Source organism: Rhodnius prolixus, unplaced genomic scaffold (assembly GCF_049639745.1).
Source record: "Rhodnius prolixus isolate KJV_2025 unplaced genomic scaffold, Rpr scaffold_1, whole genome shotgun sequence".
Lineage (NCBI taxonomy): Eukaryota > Metazoa > Arthropoda > Insecta > Hemiptera > Reduviidae > Rhodnius > Rhodnius prolixus.
The window spans coordinates 49,995,907-50,013,496 of NW_027411581.1; the positions used below are offsets into that span (position 1 = coordinate 49,995,907).

Below are 17,590 nucleotides of genomic sequence, written 5' to 3' on the forward strand. Positions count from 1 at the left end.
TTATTTAATATTAGTTAAATAAATCTTCCTTGTTGAAAAAAAAAAATAGTATTAGAAATCAAAGCAACATAAGAAATTGATCTAGACATTTAATTTAATTGATTTAATTGAATCTATAAATTAAAAATTTAGCGATAGTAAAAATATAAAAAAAAGTACATATTTTCCCTTATATTTAATACTTGTGGTTACTTTCTCAATTTGGAAACTGGCTTCTCTCTTTTATTTTTAGCTCTTTTTGACTAAAAAGTCATTTCATTTATGTAAATGGTATTTGAATTTGCCAACCGACAGAATTCTAAAGCATTCTTATCAATAAAATCATTATAAAATCAATTTTTTATAAACGACATTAGCAACAACTGGCTGATTTACGAAAAAGAGATTCGATGACGAATCTCAAAAATGGAAAAGTATTTCAAGACTTGACCTGCCTTGTACCGAATGTGTTTAAGATCCGTCATTAGGAAAATATTATTGGGGAAGATTTATAAGAACTCTCAGTTTCATGGGATATTTAAGGAGTTGAATTTCAATGGAGGAGAAACCACTTATTAGCCATCAGGAAAATTTTAATTTAATTTAAATTGTAAACCTGATGTTACTTGTGTTTCTTAACGTGAAAGATAAAGAAGATGTTTGCGATTTCTTGTCCGACGGTCCATATTTTAAATGAATTTAGATTGAGTTGGTTGTACAGAATTAATCTAATCTACATTGAATTTCTTGAGTACTTGACGGAAAGAGCTGGTATAATTTGCAATTAAAAAGGCCTGGAATTACTGAGAAATGTTGATTTTAGATTTAGTTGATTTCTGTTTTATTTCAGATATAAGGATTTTCTGTAACTTAATTTCTACTTTCTCCTTCTCTGTAGTTTGTAAAAGTTGTTCTATTTAATTGTATTTTTGGAAAAGTAATTAAATATTATTATTATTTGATTTTCTTTATTGTACGGTACAGCCATCTGATAGACGGATAGTGTCCACGTCATAAAGCTTCAATGTGAAAATATTGTCGTTTAGTTATATATTATTCTTTTTATAAATCTATCTAATCTTAAAAAAACTATAATAGTCAATAACAATTGTCAAGCCAGTTAAAATTTATATGTGCCCTACAAGTTTTTCACCGTAAAAGAAAAATTATATAATGTAAATAAAATACATACATTCGTTGACTTGAGAACTAATTGCAAATCAATTATCTAATCTGAACTCTTTCAAGTTTATATATGCAGTCCTATACTTACCATCATACCCCTGTCCTCTTTATTACTGAACTCGATATACTTAAGATTCGTCGTATTATATTTACAGGGCACTACGTAACGCTATTTGTAACTACGCCACCTCTAAGTTACAACCTTCGCATACAATATCTCGTTACACTGTCTTAATTCTACTTTCTTTCCATTTTACGAAATATTTCATTTACACAAGCTTAAAAAAAATACATAAATTTATACATTGTTAAAAGGATTGTATTTCGATGACATAATTTTAAATGAGGAACTAATTTCAACACATTATCATTTATTCAATTACTTTCTTTAATGAGGAATTATTTTTCAAAGGCAGTCACTGTTTGTAATAATTGTCAAAAATATACGAATATAGGGTATTATTTAAAAACTTAATTTAATGAAAAAAATAAGAAATAAATAACATAAAATTCACTTAAATTGTTTACATCTGGAACAACATCATCTTTAAATTTTATAATTTTAATTTCTTCTGGATTTTAACTTTTTCGAATTGCCAATCAGTACTTATTTCCTATAAAGATAAATTTGGTTGAATTTTAGAGGCTCATGTAACTTTTTTGGAGACATCAATACAATTTCATTCGGCCATAATTTTGGTACTTAATCATAATCGATAGTATTGATCAATAATATTCAAAAACGAATCTATCTTACCACATAACATTCTTATAATAATCTAATAAATATATACGCGCAGGAAAGAAAGACATTATTATAACACAAATCGTTTGACTAAATTGAGTCGCTCAAAGCTTTTCATGCTGATCTCTAGTAATGTTAACACACTAAAAACGTATTATTGTAATTATTATAATAAAATTCTAAAAGATGGATGCTATTGGTGAAGAATCAAGGATTTTAGAGTCTTGTAGATATTTAGAAAGAAGTAAAATATAAAGAACAACTGCAATACAACAATTGACAGATACAAACAGCACAAAGACTAACTCACAAAAACGCAGCGAAATAAAATAGTAAAAGTAATATAAAAATTTAGTAAATTTAATTTTTTCATGTTAAAAGTATCAGAGAATTATTATAAATATTTATATTGAAATTCACAAATATTTTATTAATGAAATAATTTTTTAATAATGATAATTGAAAAGCAATGCGATAATCTACCCTTCCTAATCTTTCACGATTCAAGTGATGCCTATTTCTGCCAAATAAATGAATAAAGGCATAGACCCAAAAGCTATTTTATTCATTGTGTTCTGTACAGATAATTCAGAATAATAAGCATTACTCAAGTGAAGTATTCGACAAAATTGCTTGAAAAGTATCAAAGTAAAACTCTGCATTATCGTAATGATTTGAAAGAAAGTTATCCATTAGGTGCTTAGATTTTGAGAGATTATGTTATTTAAGATTTAACAAAAGGTGTATAAAATTTAGGATTATTTATTGTTAAAGTAAGTAACAATGTCTTCTAAAGTTCACAGTAAAGAAGAATAGTGGAGCTTGATAATAAACTTTTTGGAAAAAGAGTGTATATATTAGCAATTAGAGTTAATGAACAATTAAGACTAGGACAATAAAATTAAAAGAACCGTTTAGTTGTTTTCTTAAGGATCATATACTCGATACTCTTTCACCAAATGGCTGAAACTTGGAAGAACATATCAACTTGAACGGAACAATAAAACGATAACTTTTATTCAGAAATGGATATCCAGTAGAATAGTTCAGCTAGATTATGAAATCAGAAAGATAGCGAACAATGTGAGCTCGAAGTAAGCTGCTCCAAATAATTTAGTAGAAAATACTAACCTGATAATGGAACGACAAGAAGTTGTGCACAGCGTTGGCATGAAAGTCTCCTCGAAAGAGGGCGTAAAGGTTAAAGAAGATTTGTTTGGGGAACAGAGTCGCGAAGAGCAATGGGAACTACTCTGAGGGAAGAGAATACCCTGGTAGAATGGGATGGGTAGCTTGACGAACCTTTTCGGTTGAGGAACCTATCAAGGTATTATGATAAGTTAATTTTGACAAAAAGAGTTAATATCTGTTAAACTCATTTATGAACACTGTACTTTTTTTCACGCCTTTTTCCTCTGATTTTTGAAAATACAAATTAAATTAAAAGATTTCTGTAATAATTTCTTGTTTTCCAATCATATATTGTTTAGCCTTTAAAATCAATCTTAAATATCTATTAATATTCTGATCTACCTTCTGGAACTGTTGAAAGGATGGTTAAGACTCAGAAGGTAAGGACACTAGCCAATATCTAACTGACAGAATTTATGATTTCATTATGAATGTATGATTAAATATAAATTGCAGTAGTGCATATGGCTGACGTGACGTGAGTGCTCGAGGGCATGTTAAAGGTAATTGACAGCGAAGCAAAGAGTTGAACTCATCAAAGAGTTGATGAAGGGTAACGTTGGAGCATTTGATTCGTAGGTTAGTGATGTCAATAGGGTGGAATCGGTAATTCGTAGTTCTTGAGATGTGTACGTTCACTTCTACATAGTTCCTTGTTAAAAAGATGTCTCCCTGACTTCTAACCCACTGAACTGAGTACTTCTCTCATAACAGTAACTATTCCTATCAGTGATAAAAGCTATTCTATACTATTACAATGACAATTGTGCGCGACTTTGCTTATCAACATCCGCATAAATGACGGTAATATCCCGTCTGAAATCTAATTTTGACTAATCCATCAAAGAGGGGTGCAAAGTATTCTATAACCCCACTACTTTCCTTTACATCGCCCAATCAGCTTTTTCACAAAATACTAGAAACTAGTTCAAATGCAAAAGTAAAAAAATAATACGATTCTTAATACGAATCGATTTTTAACTTAGCAAAAATGAGCGCGCGCCCACATATAAAGCCCACGAAGCCGGTAAAGTTTGCAACATTCCCAATTCCAAATTAATGTTAGGTTTACTTGTTTCTATTTGATTAGAAGGGTATTATAGCATACTTCGTTTAAAGTCATTTTTGATACTAAATTCAGGTATACAATTTATTTCAAAGAATTATCAATAATCTTTCATTAGAGAATATTTTAAAATTTTAAAAAACTGTATTAAAATTTTAATACAGTTTTTCCTTTATTCTACTTATAAGAAAGTGTAATTATCTGGCAGATTTCCTTCACTATCAAGCAATAACCACATGGTTATATAATTCTTGTAAGATTTTCATAGGAACCATGGTCAGGTATGGATACAAGAATCCTTCTTCATGACTGGAACTAACTGGATTGTGACAACTGTTAAGTTTCAATAGATGAGGCCAAGCTCTGCGCAAGTGGATGTAATGTCAATGATTATTTCAATAATTAATATTATAAAAAGTTATCCTTAATTGCTTTGATAATATATATACGTATATATAATTATGTGGTTATCAAATGGAAATCTGTTCTCTAAAAGTCACCGTTCAAAACCTAAAAAACTGTTTGGTACGTGTATTTTTTAAAAAGTAAATAGGCCAAAATCTGTTTCACTTTGAATAGTCAGTTGGTAATTATTACACAACAATTTTTATTAGTTCTGAGTATTTCATTCACCGAACATTTTCAGAGTCATTCTTACTTCTGGGTGTGCGCAACAAAACACTCGCAAGTTATTTAAAATTCCTAAAATAGAAGAAGAATTCTAGTTTGCGAAACTGAATTCCTTGTCAATTAGCCTTTCAAATTGTATAGGTCATACTTGACAACGCCACTGTCATACTAGTTTTGTGAAAATAAACTTCTTAGTATCATCTGGCAGGCTATTTATTGTTTTATTTTTATTTTTCCTTCGTTATATAATCTTTTATACAAAAAATAAATAAATAATCCACCCCTACTCATTTCGGTGAGTGATTATATAATAACTGTTTATTAAAAACCAAAGTGGTTCCAATTGAAATTCTCTGCAATTCTTATGATTCATTAACACATTTTTCTGGATGAAAAACAAATTATTTATAGGAAGATTGATAATCTGCATAATTTCCATCGAATTATCTACTGAAACCAATAATTGCTGATATGGAAACTTGGGGAGAAAATAATAAAGCATTTTATTTTTAACTATCCATAACTCTGAAACTTAAGCATTGTGTCGTTAGTTCCACTTGAAAGGGACAGATGTCAGTATGTGACGGGAATTGAGTGTTCCATATTCACTCACTCTTGTTTGCTGGCTTGAAAGCAACTGTTGGCATTTTTTGCAAAACAGAATTTTATCATTAAAACTGTCCGGTAGGACAGTTGTATAAGGGTTGATCATCAAAAACTGCACGAAAAAGCGTTAGGTTTAAAAACACCCAACTTTGACAATTTTTTTCTCTTTTTCTATAAAAGATAAAATTCCCAAATTTTCTTTAAAATATAGGGCAAATCCTCCTTTATGACTGTAATTTTTTTACAACAACCTAGATTTGATAGATATTGAGAAAAAAGATGCTCAAAATGAGCAAAAACGGCATTTTCAAAAAATGTTCTTGTTCTTGTTCTTCTTGTTGTTGTTACCTTTTTTGTAAACAACGTAGCGCCTAAACGCGTGAACCGATTTTCATGAATGAGATGTCATTCGATTCGGAATTTTATGTAGATGTGCCTTTTGGGGGTCGCGACGCTGTACATGGAATGGGAGAGGAGTTAGCCCCTTTTATGTGAGGCCCCCTCCAAAATTATTATCATTAATTACTCTGTAAATCTTAGCCCGATTTTGATAAAATTTGGTAGGATGACAGGGTTAGGGCTCCCCTACGTAACATTAAAGCGACGATCTGCTCTTACACTTGTTAAGGGGAAGTATAGCAATCGTTTCAAATTATCGAAACGTAAACCGATTTTCATGAATAAAGTGTCATTCGAATCGAAATTTTGTACAGATTTGCACTTTAAAAGTCTCGACGCTGTGCCTCAAAAGGAGGGGAGTTTGCCCCACCCAAGTAAGGCCCTTTCTAAAACTATTATTACCAATATTTCTATAACGCTTAGTCCGATTTTGATAAAATTTAGTAAGAAGAAGTGGTTAAAGCTCCTCTACGTGGCTGTGAAGTGCCATCATGCTCTTACACCTACTAAGAGGAAGTATTGCAATCGTTAAAATTTTCAATGAGTGAACCGATTTTCATCAATGAATTGTAGTTCGATTCAAAATCTTTGCCTCTTTGCCTTTTAGGGAGAAGTACTGTAATCGCAGTTTATTTTTCTTACTCCTCTTAAAGGGAAGTACTGAAATCGCAGTTTAATTTTGCTATTTACGTACAAATTACCTTCCTATTTTATTCAAAACGCTTTCTCAAAAAAATTGTTATTGAGGATGGTTTGGGGACCGCAACTATAATCATTCTTTAAAAAGATCTGTCCAGTGGTAGTAACTCCGACTTAACACCTTTTCAGGTTATAATGATAAAATTAAATTTATTATTCCCAATTTTAATAAAATCTGAAAAGCAGATATGTAACTTTGCAAGATAGACAAAAAAGAAAATCTATCCAAAAGGTACAAAAATCTCCTTAACAAAAACTTACAGTTTAAAATGTTAAGTATAAGGGTTGATTAAACGCCAAAAGGTACACAAATCAGCTAGTACCCAACATTTCATTGATATTATTTTAAGTAATTTTACTACATTAATTTTCATTAATATTTTTTTGAATTTATTAGATGTTTCACAGACCCTTATGCTGGCCAGTTCATTCATTTTCTTTTATGATTTAAGTCGCGTCAACATCAAGGTTATTGGCGCCCGGAGCTTTTTTCAGTGCACTGCCGGCCTCCGGACAGTGTTCTCTCGTTACAGACAACTCTGTCCATCACCCGGACAGTGAGCTGTAAGAAGCTCTTAGAAAGAGAAAATCTAAGGGTCAGCAGCTGGATTCGAACCCGGAACCTCCACGTGAGAATCCAATATGCTAACCGCATAGCTAATCCCTTCCCTTTGTTCATTCATAATATTTTATTTTTTTGTTATAATTATGATAAAATGTATATTATATTTTCGTAATTAAATAGGTACTTTATTTTAGCTTTATTCCAAATTATTCTTCTGATTTATGCTCTTTATTCTGAATAGTCACATATATCGTATGTATGTACATGCACGTTAAAGTAAAAAAAGACAAAGGCAGAGTCGGCTACTATTTAAATTTGAATCACGGATTTAAAACAATATTTCAGTCTAGAATTCGTCTTTCCGAAGTATTTGTGAGCACAAATAACGCGTAGGTAATATCAAGTAAATTATTCAACAATAATTATTCATTTCTCAATTGTAATTTAATGTAGTCCCTCTAATTTTACTTATAGTAAAATACTGGAATAATTATGTTAGCTGTCATAAAAATATGCATATCTTATTTATCTTATTACAGTCAATCTAAGTTAAATGGTGTTCTACTTGAACAAATATTTTGTAGATTAAAATGGCCAGCATAAGGGTCTGTGAAACATCTAATAAATTCAAAAAAATATTAATGAAAATTAATGTAGTAAAATTACTTAAAATAATATCAATGAAATGTTGGGTACTAGCTGATTTGTGTACCTTTTGGCGTTTAATCAACCCTTATACTTAACATTTTAAACTGTAAGTTTTTGTTAAGGAGATTATTAATTACTTTTGAAATTACGCTTCATATGCGTTCATATATTTGTATTTAAGAACTAATTTTACAAAGTGAAAGCAAAGATTGGAGAAATCCCGTTGCTTGATGGTGTTGAAAGAAAAATTATTTGACTACCTACGCATGATATTAAACTCTATTTATTGTAACATTAAAGCTGGAGTAACTTTTCATTACTCACTCAGGTGTTAATCACACCCATTGAATTTCGTCAAAATCGTAATGAAAAGCTTAAATGATCATACTGTGGTCATCGGAAACTTCTTTTGTTTTTGGTTCACTGTTTCATAAAAGAACGCTTCAATGAGCAAATTAATGTACATTGCCCCTGTTTTTAAACTTGACCCGATGAAAAAGTTAATCAGCTTTTAAAGATCTGATATGATCTAATTTAATGTCTAAATAATTTCTTTCGGTCTCTCTTTAAATTTAATCATCTAATAATATGGCCTAAAGAATTTTACGAACAACTTAATCGCGTTCCTAATCATGAATTCTTTTGCAAATTTGGAATTATAATAAAAACAAAAATGTTTCTAAAATACAGAAAGAGATATGCAAGTTGGGCTACTCTAATTGAACTTTCTGGCATTCACAGATAATCATCAAGCTGGATATCTTGATGAATGATGAGTTTTTTGAAGAAAAATAAACTGCTATTTCTAAGTGCTTCAATAAATGCTTGATTATCAGCATAAATTATTTAATTAAAAATTCAAATAATCTGAGTTCAAACATAACTGTTTCGGCACATGCATATTACAATGCTTTTACTTATTCCTGCAATATAAGATTGCGAATCTTGTGTAAATAATAATTTGAGATTTTCTAAAACTGAACGTTTAATGATGCACACCTCTCTCAGTCGTTTTATTTGTAAAAAAAAAATCTTCAGGATTATAAAAGAATTGTTTGAATACATTTTATAATTTTTTATTGTGAGCGTATTATGTACATTAAAAGCATTAGTTGATTATTTATGATAGAAAGCATGAGCAACAGGTAGTGGTGCATGAGCAACTGCTAAGGGAGCAGCATGAGCAACCAATGGTGCAGCTGCAGCGTATGTTGCTACAGGAGCAGCGGCGTAAGCAGCAAGTACAGGCTTGTTAACAGTCCTGTAAGTATTGGCATAAGAGGTAGCAACTGGAGCATGTGCTACTGTCAATGGAGCTACTACGGGTGCATGAGCGGTGACCACGGGTGCAGCTGCAGCATATGTGGCTACAGGTGCAGCACTGTAAAGCGCAGGAACTCCTAAGAAACCAGCAGAGACGGCTGCAAACAGCACTGACAAGACAACCTGGAAAACAAAAAATTATTAGAATCAATTATTCTAGTGAATCTAATCTATTTACTTTTCTAATCAACAAATCTTACAAGGAACTCTTCAATAGTCCGTTCACCATTGAGTAACTGTTAGTTCCAACAATAACAAAAATGTGCGCAATGTAGACCTGATGATGGTTTACATGTTTTCATTCTACATGATTAACCTTTTATGTCACATGCAAATCAAAATCTCTCTCTACAATGAAAATTCAGTTGTGCTCTAACCAATGTTTAGTTTACTTTTAACTTTTCGCTTTTTCTCATCTAAAAGAGGTGTGTTATAATTAGGCCCGTTCCCATTGTTTGCGATTAAGTAGGACCTTCCAACATTGCTGATTTTGATTATGAGCATTTAATTAAAGAGAGAAGGAACTCAGCTGACAACAGTAAGTCTACTGTATAATGAATTTTGAATCAAATTTAAATGTTTTACTTATTAATTGTTTCTTTATCTATTTTGTTATCGTAAATGTTGACAGTGAAAGTTTTTTTACTTTCTCGAACTGAACTTAGAGAAAATATTTTCGAAATAAGAATTTTATGGAATACACCATTACAGCTATATTTGGGTGAGAAGTGCATTTATGTAGGTTCGATATAACTGAATTTTTGAAGCAAGAGCATTACAAAAAATAAAATGTTGTGTTTTCTATTTCAACAGTTGCTCATAAAACAAGAAAAGAATTTTTTTAATTAACCTTGCTATGTTTAAATAGTCATCTTGTGCCTAGTTGCCCTAAGGTAAAAGTAGAAATATATTTTAATTTCGTTTTCTCTTTCTGGTATTTTTTTATTTTGAGGTTTATTTTATTTTAACTAATTTGGTTAGGTTTACGACAATTTCTTAATATTCTTACTACATTAAACATTTATTTTTCTTTGCTCTGCGAACATATCTTTAAAAATTAGGGTATTCTTATTTAAATTATTTATTAAAACAGTCCGTTAGGACAATTGTATACAGGTCAAAAAACTGCAAGAACTGTATTGTTGGAAAACCCAAGTTTAACAAATTTTGTCTTTGTCTTATTGTTGTTCTTTGTTTTTTTAATTGTGTGTACAGATTATACAGTTATTTTTGCAATTAATTCTTTGTTTTGTGTACATCCATGAATTCATGAATTGAATAAATAAATAAGTGTAAAATTAGAAAGATGTCTGAACATATTAGTAAAAGACAAATTCGCAAAAAAAGAAACTCTAATTTAGAAAAAGAGAATCATCGGAGAACAGAGTAGAAAGGATTTATTCAAAATATTATTGGTAGTTCTGACTTTATCCGTCCTAGCAGCCATATTTTAGTATCCCTCACCGGTTTCGGATTTTCCTCTATCTTCAGAGGTAATATTAATAAGTTTAGTGTAGAGATTTTGATTTCACTTATGTTACTGTCTCGCACTATAGATACTGACACAAAGATATTATCCAGTACAACGGACCTAACCACATTTCTAACATTGATTGCATAGTGCATCTAACCAAGTGACCACTGGAATTTCCTACCAATCTCTGAATTTTTTTGTAAATTAATGACTACGTGGCGTCTAGGGAGATATGAGAGTTAAGAGTTCTTGTGGAATGTCGTTTTAATAAAATTCACTGTATTCTTCCGAGTTTGAAGAAAATCTACTTAAACCCAAAAATAATTCCAACACGTTTCTTTAAACTTTCTATACCTATTTCTATTTTTTATTTTTCTTGAAAATTTATTTTTATAGGTTATCAGAAGGCAGGGATGTTTGTGAACTTAGATACCTTCTTACTATAGGGCAGTTTCCCACCTTAAATGGTATAGAAACCAACTTAACATTTAAAAAGTCTTGGCAAGGGAGTAGTAAGCACTGCGTCTCAAAAACCGGAGGTTCCTTATTCGAGTCTAGGTATACCAAAATTCTAAGGGGAGAGAGTTTTCTTTTCTTCAAATCTCTACTGCTCGCTGTTTGGTGCAGGACAGGGCCGTCTGCTACTTAAAAAAAGGCATCAAATGTTAAGAAGACTCTGAAGACTTTTCTTTTAAATTATGTTATCAATTCTGGTAATCGGTGCCTAGTATCTTCTAATCACATTGTTGGATACTTAACAGGGTTCACTTGTCATAGTGTCTATCTATGAACAGTAAGGAAAAAGACCCTAGGAGAAGATAACCTAAAGGACAGTCTACCTGATGGAAATAAAGTTTCCACTACCAGAACGTACCAGCATTATGGACATTAAAACCTGCAGTTAGGTAGCTGTGTTTTCAAAAACAATTTTCATTCATTTTTGAAAGATTTGCTAAAACCTACTGCTTGTGTAATGCTGAGAATATAACAGCTCTCGCCTTAACTAATATTAACTCAATTGCTCAACTAATATTAAAAAATAACAAACTTATAATAAACAGGGAAGTATAGACAGCTGGCTTTATCATTATTTTTGGGTTTTTAGAGGATAATTTCACGCCTATTTTACGAAGACTTTGTCTTCCAAAATCTAAATATGGTTGGGTAGGAACAAAATCAGTGAGGATTAAAGATGATAATCTTTTAATGGATAAAAGCGAAATTAGGGCATTAATTTAAATACGATTGTCAACCAATGATAAAAACCAGAAAATGGGTACACCTAAACGCTAGTGAAATGGAGTGGGAAGAAAGTTAAAACTTTTTCAAGTCCTATAGAACTTTGTGTTCATTTTTCAAAAGTATCTTGTTACTTTATGTTTTGAACTTGAAACTCTCCAAACTTAACATAACCCTTATTGTTAAAAGAAATGATAAATTGTTTAACCATGATTTGCATTTTAAATTAATTTTTGGTTGTAAAATCAAATCAAGAATATTGGTACATTTTGTGATGCTGTTATTTTTGTATAAGACCATTAATAAATGACAGTTTATTATTTTAAGATAATTAAACCTTTATTTTTCTAATTTATTATTTATTTAACTTATTAGTGACGATAAAGAAAAAGCCTTTTGGAGCCAAATTTTGATTTTCCTTGCTTTAACAACCGTAACATAAGTAAAAGCCAAAAAGTGCTGGTTCGGTTCATTTATTTTCTATTTGTAAAAATGTTTTTTTCATCTTAAAAAAGTACATAAAACCATAAAACAAGACTTACCAATTTGAACATGTTTGTTGCTGAATGGGGTACAGTACACGTGAAGGTACAAAGTGGTAGGACAATGTTTTCATTTAGTGCGATGCTAGTATTTATACTAAGCGAGGAAGAAGCACCCCTCCCCGGAACTTTGTCAGGATTAGAGGGGAGTCTTTCAGGAGAATCCTGGCTGCTGAAGAATTGCGAAATAATAAGGCACGCCTACTCTGATTGTAGAAGCCCCACGAATAGGTAATTATAAAAATTTTAAAAAATACATTTAACAAGTTTTCATTTTTTAATGCCGACAAGGTAGAATTGTTTAGGAGGAGCTTTAGTGCTGCTGCCAATTAAAGCATCTTCCGAAATCAAAAACAATATTGTGAGCTAGCTTTATGAGAGAATCCAATAGAAGGTACCACTATTGAATGGAAATATCTCCAAATGTGGTGAATAATTGGCACTAGTTACTTTGTTATTAATAATACTTTTTTTTTTACTTTTTATAATATTAATAGTAACAATCGAAATTACAACAATAATTAGTTAAAAAAGATTTGTTTTTTAATTTGGAAAATGGAGTATTTCTATAATATTACAATTATTAAACCATTATGGCCAGAATGGATTAATTAGAAATTGCTCAGTGATTAATGCAAGGGATTCTCACGCAGAGATCACGGATTCGAAACCAGCTGCTGGCCCTTTGGTTTTTCTTTGCTTAGAAGCTTCTTACATCTCACTGTCAGTAATGGACATTGTTGCCTGTAACAAGATAACACCGAACGGAGACTGGCAAGTCAACATCTGAAGTCATTTGCTACAAAAAATGTAAATGTACTGCAAATAATACAAATTATTTAAATATTTGTCCAGCTATAGACAAGATTAAATGGTTTAACTCTCCTATATATGTATAAGAAAAACATTAAACCATAGATTTAAAAAAATAAAATAAATAAAGGATCTCTTGAGGGTAAACTCAAGATTTCAAACTAGATGAATGTTGTCATTTAAAATTCAGTTTTATTGTACGTGCGTTTCGAGTTTTTCTAAATGCAGGATAGTTACATACTTTTGAATTTTTATTTTCTAAACTCTTCCTTTACGCAAATGTAAAATAGAAGTAAACTGCAGGTTGACAAAGAGAGGAACACCTATTTACTCATTTTCTGAAGTATTCTTCTTTTTCTTGCCTAAATTTAGGATCCTTGTTAAGTAGTTGTTATTGTTCGAGACCAAGTTAAATTACATAAATTATATAAATGCTTTTACACCACTCTACAAAAACACCAAATAGCTACATTCAACTAGAAACTGGGTCTTGTACTAACTAGTACAGCATACAAATTCAAGAGGATGATTATGTTAGCAGGAAAACATATTAGGTTTCCCATCTGCTTACTTAGTAAGCGAGTTTGGAGGCTTTAATGTGACAGGTGATCCGTATCTCTGGACCTTTGAGCAAACAAATTTGTTAGAGATAACTTCTGGAAAACCAAGATGTAAATACATTGTGAGTGTTTTGTTAATGCCTATTGAAAATAACCTTATTAACAAAGTTATTGATTTTTTCACTGATTCTTCTTTGAACCTTATAGACACACTAATAATTTGGACTTCTTGTATACATTTTAAATATTTATTTCATTTATATTTATTTTCTTAATGAAACTGTAGAGAGCAAGTACAAACAAGCTGAGTTCACCGTGACATTCATATTTTTTTAAAGTGATACCAAAATACAATAAAGATTTAAACCCCCATAGTAGAAAGAGGACAATCAACTTTATGACTCTGCGGATATTCCAGCCTAATAACACAACATCACTTTCAGTGGCACTGCTCTCATTCACACACTACAGAATTAATTAATATATGCAGATGCACAGGGTTAAGCGAGCCCACGGGAAAATTCTAGCTTGGAAACTTATTTGTTTGGGAGTCGCAGTTTAAATATCTTATATTCATGCTTGCTGGTGCGAGGCTCAGGAGGTAGGGTGGAAAAGAGGAACCTGGGATTGAGGGAGACGACATTCTGCGGGTGTCCGATCACAAAATGTCTGTGCTAGCCAGCTGCCCCATCTAGAAGTAGCTGTTCTCCAAAAAATTAGAAATATTTCCTTCTAGCGTATTCCTAGGGCTAGAATGTCTCCTACGACACCTGAAACGATCTATCGGTTTCGGACTTCGGTTAAACTTCCATAAATTTATTGTGATTTGCATATTATGCTTTATTGTGTTAAACAATTTTAATCAATCTCCTTTTGATGCCAAATGAATGTAATTTATGTACGTTAAAATGCACATGTTATACAACAGTATACACAAGTTATAAAGTATATTGTTAAATATATTGTATATAAATTATACAAGTATCTTCTGGAAGTCAACGAACATTATGTACGCTTCCTTTTCTATTCACTTTTGACTGCGTACCAAAGACAAAAGAGTGAATAGATTTTAATCAAGATTAGCTGTACATCATCGTACCCTAGAAATCCATTTTGATTCTCATGCTGTATTCAAACCACTTTAAAAGGCAATTGTTAAGCAGCCTTGCGCAATATCATGTGGGATATTGCTAGTTGAAATCTCTACTTAATAATATTTAAATAAAAACAACTCTAATAATAAATTCAGATTAATTGCACAAATCAGATAATTAAAAAAAATAGATTATGTATCAATGGAAGAAATGAATCCCTTTTTTTTAAAAAAAAAAAAAAAATCAGTTTTAATAATTTATTAAAAGACTATTTGTGTTTATGAAACTGTAGATGTATCCGAAGTGCTGAATAAATAAGAAAATCGTTAATTTTTATCCGTCGTTGGACGCATGTTTATTTATTTCAATCTTACTTATCGCTTTCGGGATTTCATCTGTCTGAAATATAGATCACATGTTGATACAACAGTTTCAGAATAGAAAATTTGATTTCCATTATGATTTCTGACATTCATTACTCTAAAAGTTACTACAGATAAAATGAACAAATACTTTTTTATAGTTTTGTGACAAATTTATTTACGCCAATATACATTAGAAGATGAAATTAATTTTATTGATTACTAAAAATTATTAACTACAAAAACAGCGATGATGTTTACAAAAATGATTTATTTATCAGTAAATTAAGGGCTGTAAGTTAGAACAGTATTAAATTTACCTCATTTATTTATTGGTACAAATAAGAGCTGGCTTTTCTTTTCCACTTGCATATTTCTGATTTAATAGTTATAGAAGAATTTTGTTTTTTGGTACCTACAGAAATACACTTTTTATATTTTTAGATAAATAATTTTTTATAATCTTAATTTACTTAATTAAGAATAAAACTTAACAAGTTTTTTGTTGTTTTAAGTCACCTTTATAGGTCTATCTTTATGCTACTGAAGAACGAACCGATGAAATTCATAATTCTAAATTTTTAATGAGAACAGAAACAAAATATTTGAAAATGAAATGGCAAACGAAACTAAGATACAATGGCTAATTCAATTATTGCTAGCACTTCGTTTTTGCTTGAGAAGAAATAGCTAAGCTGCACAGATTTCACCTGGTTTCAACTTTAATAGCTCCTAGAGCAGAACAAAACCTCTTCAACAAAAAATATAATTTTTATTTATACAGAAAAGAACCAGATAACTTGTTGCAATCAGACCTTTACGTTTTCAAGATAAACTTGCCTGTAATGGTGGTAATGAACTAGCGTAAGTTGCAAAAAGAATTAATTCAGGAAATCTGTACACGTAATTTCTGTTTTTGAGATTCTTTATTATTTAATAAATAAATAATGAAAATTATATGCTTTTGATGTTAATTATAAAATTAATAAATCATATGTTGTCAATAATTAATTGGTTCGGAATGCTGCATGACTTGTTAAAATCACGAACGTTTTTTTTTAGTGACGGATCGAGAATTTCGGTAATGGTCAAACTCAGAGTGTGTTGTCAGAATGATTAGTTGACTGGGAAGTTGTTTTAATGGAAGACTCTCCACGAGAGAGAACGTTTCACAACTACATCATTCACAACAGCATAACTACCGTGTCTCATGCTATTTTGTTTGTTCTTCAGTATGTATACTAGTTAAATATGTGGGTGTGCAAAGATAAATATTGCTCACAATTGCATTGCTCAATTAAATTGTTTAGTACGTGCGTTGGTTAGTGACTTGAAATCAACTCATCCATTGGTGAAAAATCTTATATGTACATGATGTGGGTTCTTGTTGAAAGTAAATATTTCTTTTATGAATGTTAGGAAAACAAAAATTTCCTCTTTTTTCGTTGCTGTGAGCATTAGCAAGCATATTAATAAATGGCTTATTAAATGATATATTTCCATCAGTTAATACATTACCACATAGTTTTAAATTGTTTACTCAAGAAATTCCATCATTTTCTTAATATTTTTCTGAATGAGTTCTTTGCAATGATGTAGTCACTTTCACTAAAAGAACAGTTTCTCAGCCAATATTTTAAAGAATTAATTGGAAATAAGAATTATTTAAATTGATAATTGATAACTAGGTTCATAAAATTGACTGTTGAATTATAAATTTACTGTGAGGTTTCATAAGTATTATTATTATAAACATTATTCAAATTCTAAACAAACAAACAAGAATTTTTGATTTTTATAAATATAGGCAAAAATAAATATTTTTTTTCAATATTTACTTATGAAGTTAACCAAAATTACCAGTAGTCAGGACTCCTCCAAAAAATATCCTTAGTAAATCAACGAACATACTATTCAACACATTCTACTGAAATCATTTTTCAATTGAGATAATTTTTGCAACGTTGCAAACATTACAAGATGCTAGGAAGCAACATATCCCGAACTGCTGCACCTCGCTCTTTCAGCATTTTCCTAGACCAATCTCTGGTTTCACTCGTCCTATACTTAAGGATGAAGGCGCTACGATAGCCAAGCGGTTAGAGCCGAGACCTGCAACGCTAATACGTATTGTGGTACTGGGTTCGATTCCTGGTCTAGGCCTTGGATTTAATTAAATTTTTAATATGAGAACCTTTTCGTAAAGTGTTTACTAGTCGTCTCCGTCCACGATACCTAATTGGTATTTGGACGTGATACCTGCATGAAATAATAGGTATTACTTTACTTAAGGATGAGTGGGCCAGGTGTAGCTGGGGCGAAAACGGAGACACCAGACTCTACACTTCTTCTTAGTTAACGTGAGTTTGGGAGAATACAGGAACCACCCTCGTCAAGTCTTTTTTGTACTTGTTGGGTGTTGAAGCAGAGTGTAACTGAACTTTAGGGGAGAGGTATTAAGGCTTTAGGG

The 17,590-nt window shown here is 31.0% G+C and overlaps 1 protein-coding gene and 1 long non-coding RNA gene across 2 annotated transcripts; one reads left to right on the top strand and one right to left on the bottom strand.

Annotated features, from left to right (window-relative positions):
- Nucleotides 1–8,773: 8,773 nt before the first annotated feature.
- On the bottom strand, nucleotides 8,774–12,374 carry LOC141461607 (uncharacterized). The gene is made up of 2 exons (XM_074142752.1): nucleotides 12,292–12,374; nucleotides 8,774–9,159 (listed from the first exon to the last, which is right to left on the bottom strand). The coding sequence occupies exons 1-2, from the start codon at nucleotides 12,301–12,303 to the stop codon at nucleotides 8,830–8,832; spliced, it is 342 nt and encodes a 113-aa protein (XP_073998853.1). The 5' UTR covers nucleotides 12,304–12,374; the 3' UTR covers nucleotides 8,774–8,829.
- A 2,829-nt stretch (nucleotides 12,375–15,203) lies between these two features.
- On the top strand, nucleotides 15,204–16,612 carry LOC141451519 (uncharacterized). Its single transcript, XR_012456873.1, has 2 exons — nucleotides 15,204–15,414; nucleotides 15,636–16,612. It is a non-coding gene; the product is annotated as an uncharacterized lncRNA (long non-coding RNA).
- Nucleotides 16,613–17,590: the final 978 nt, after the last annotated feature.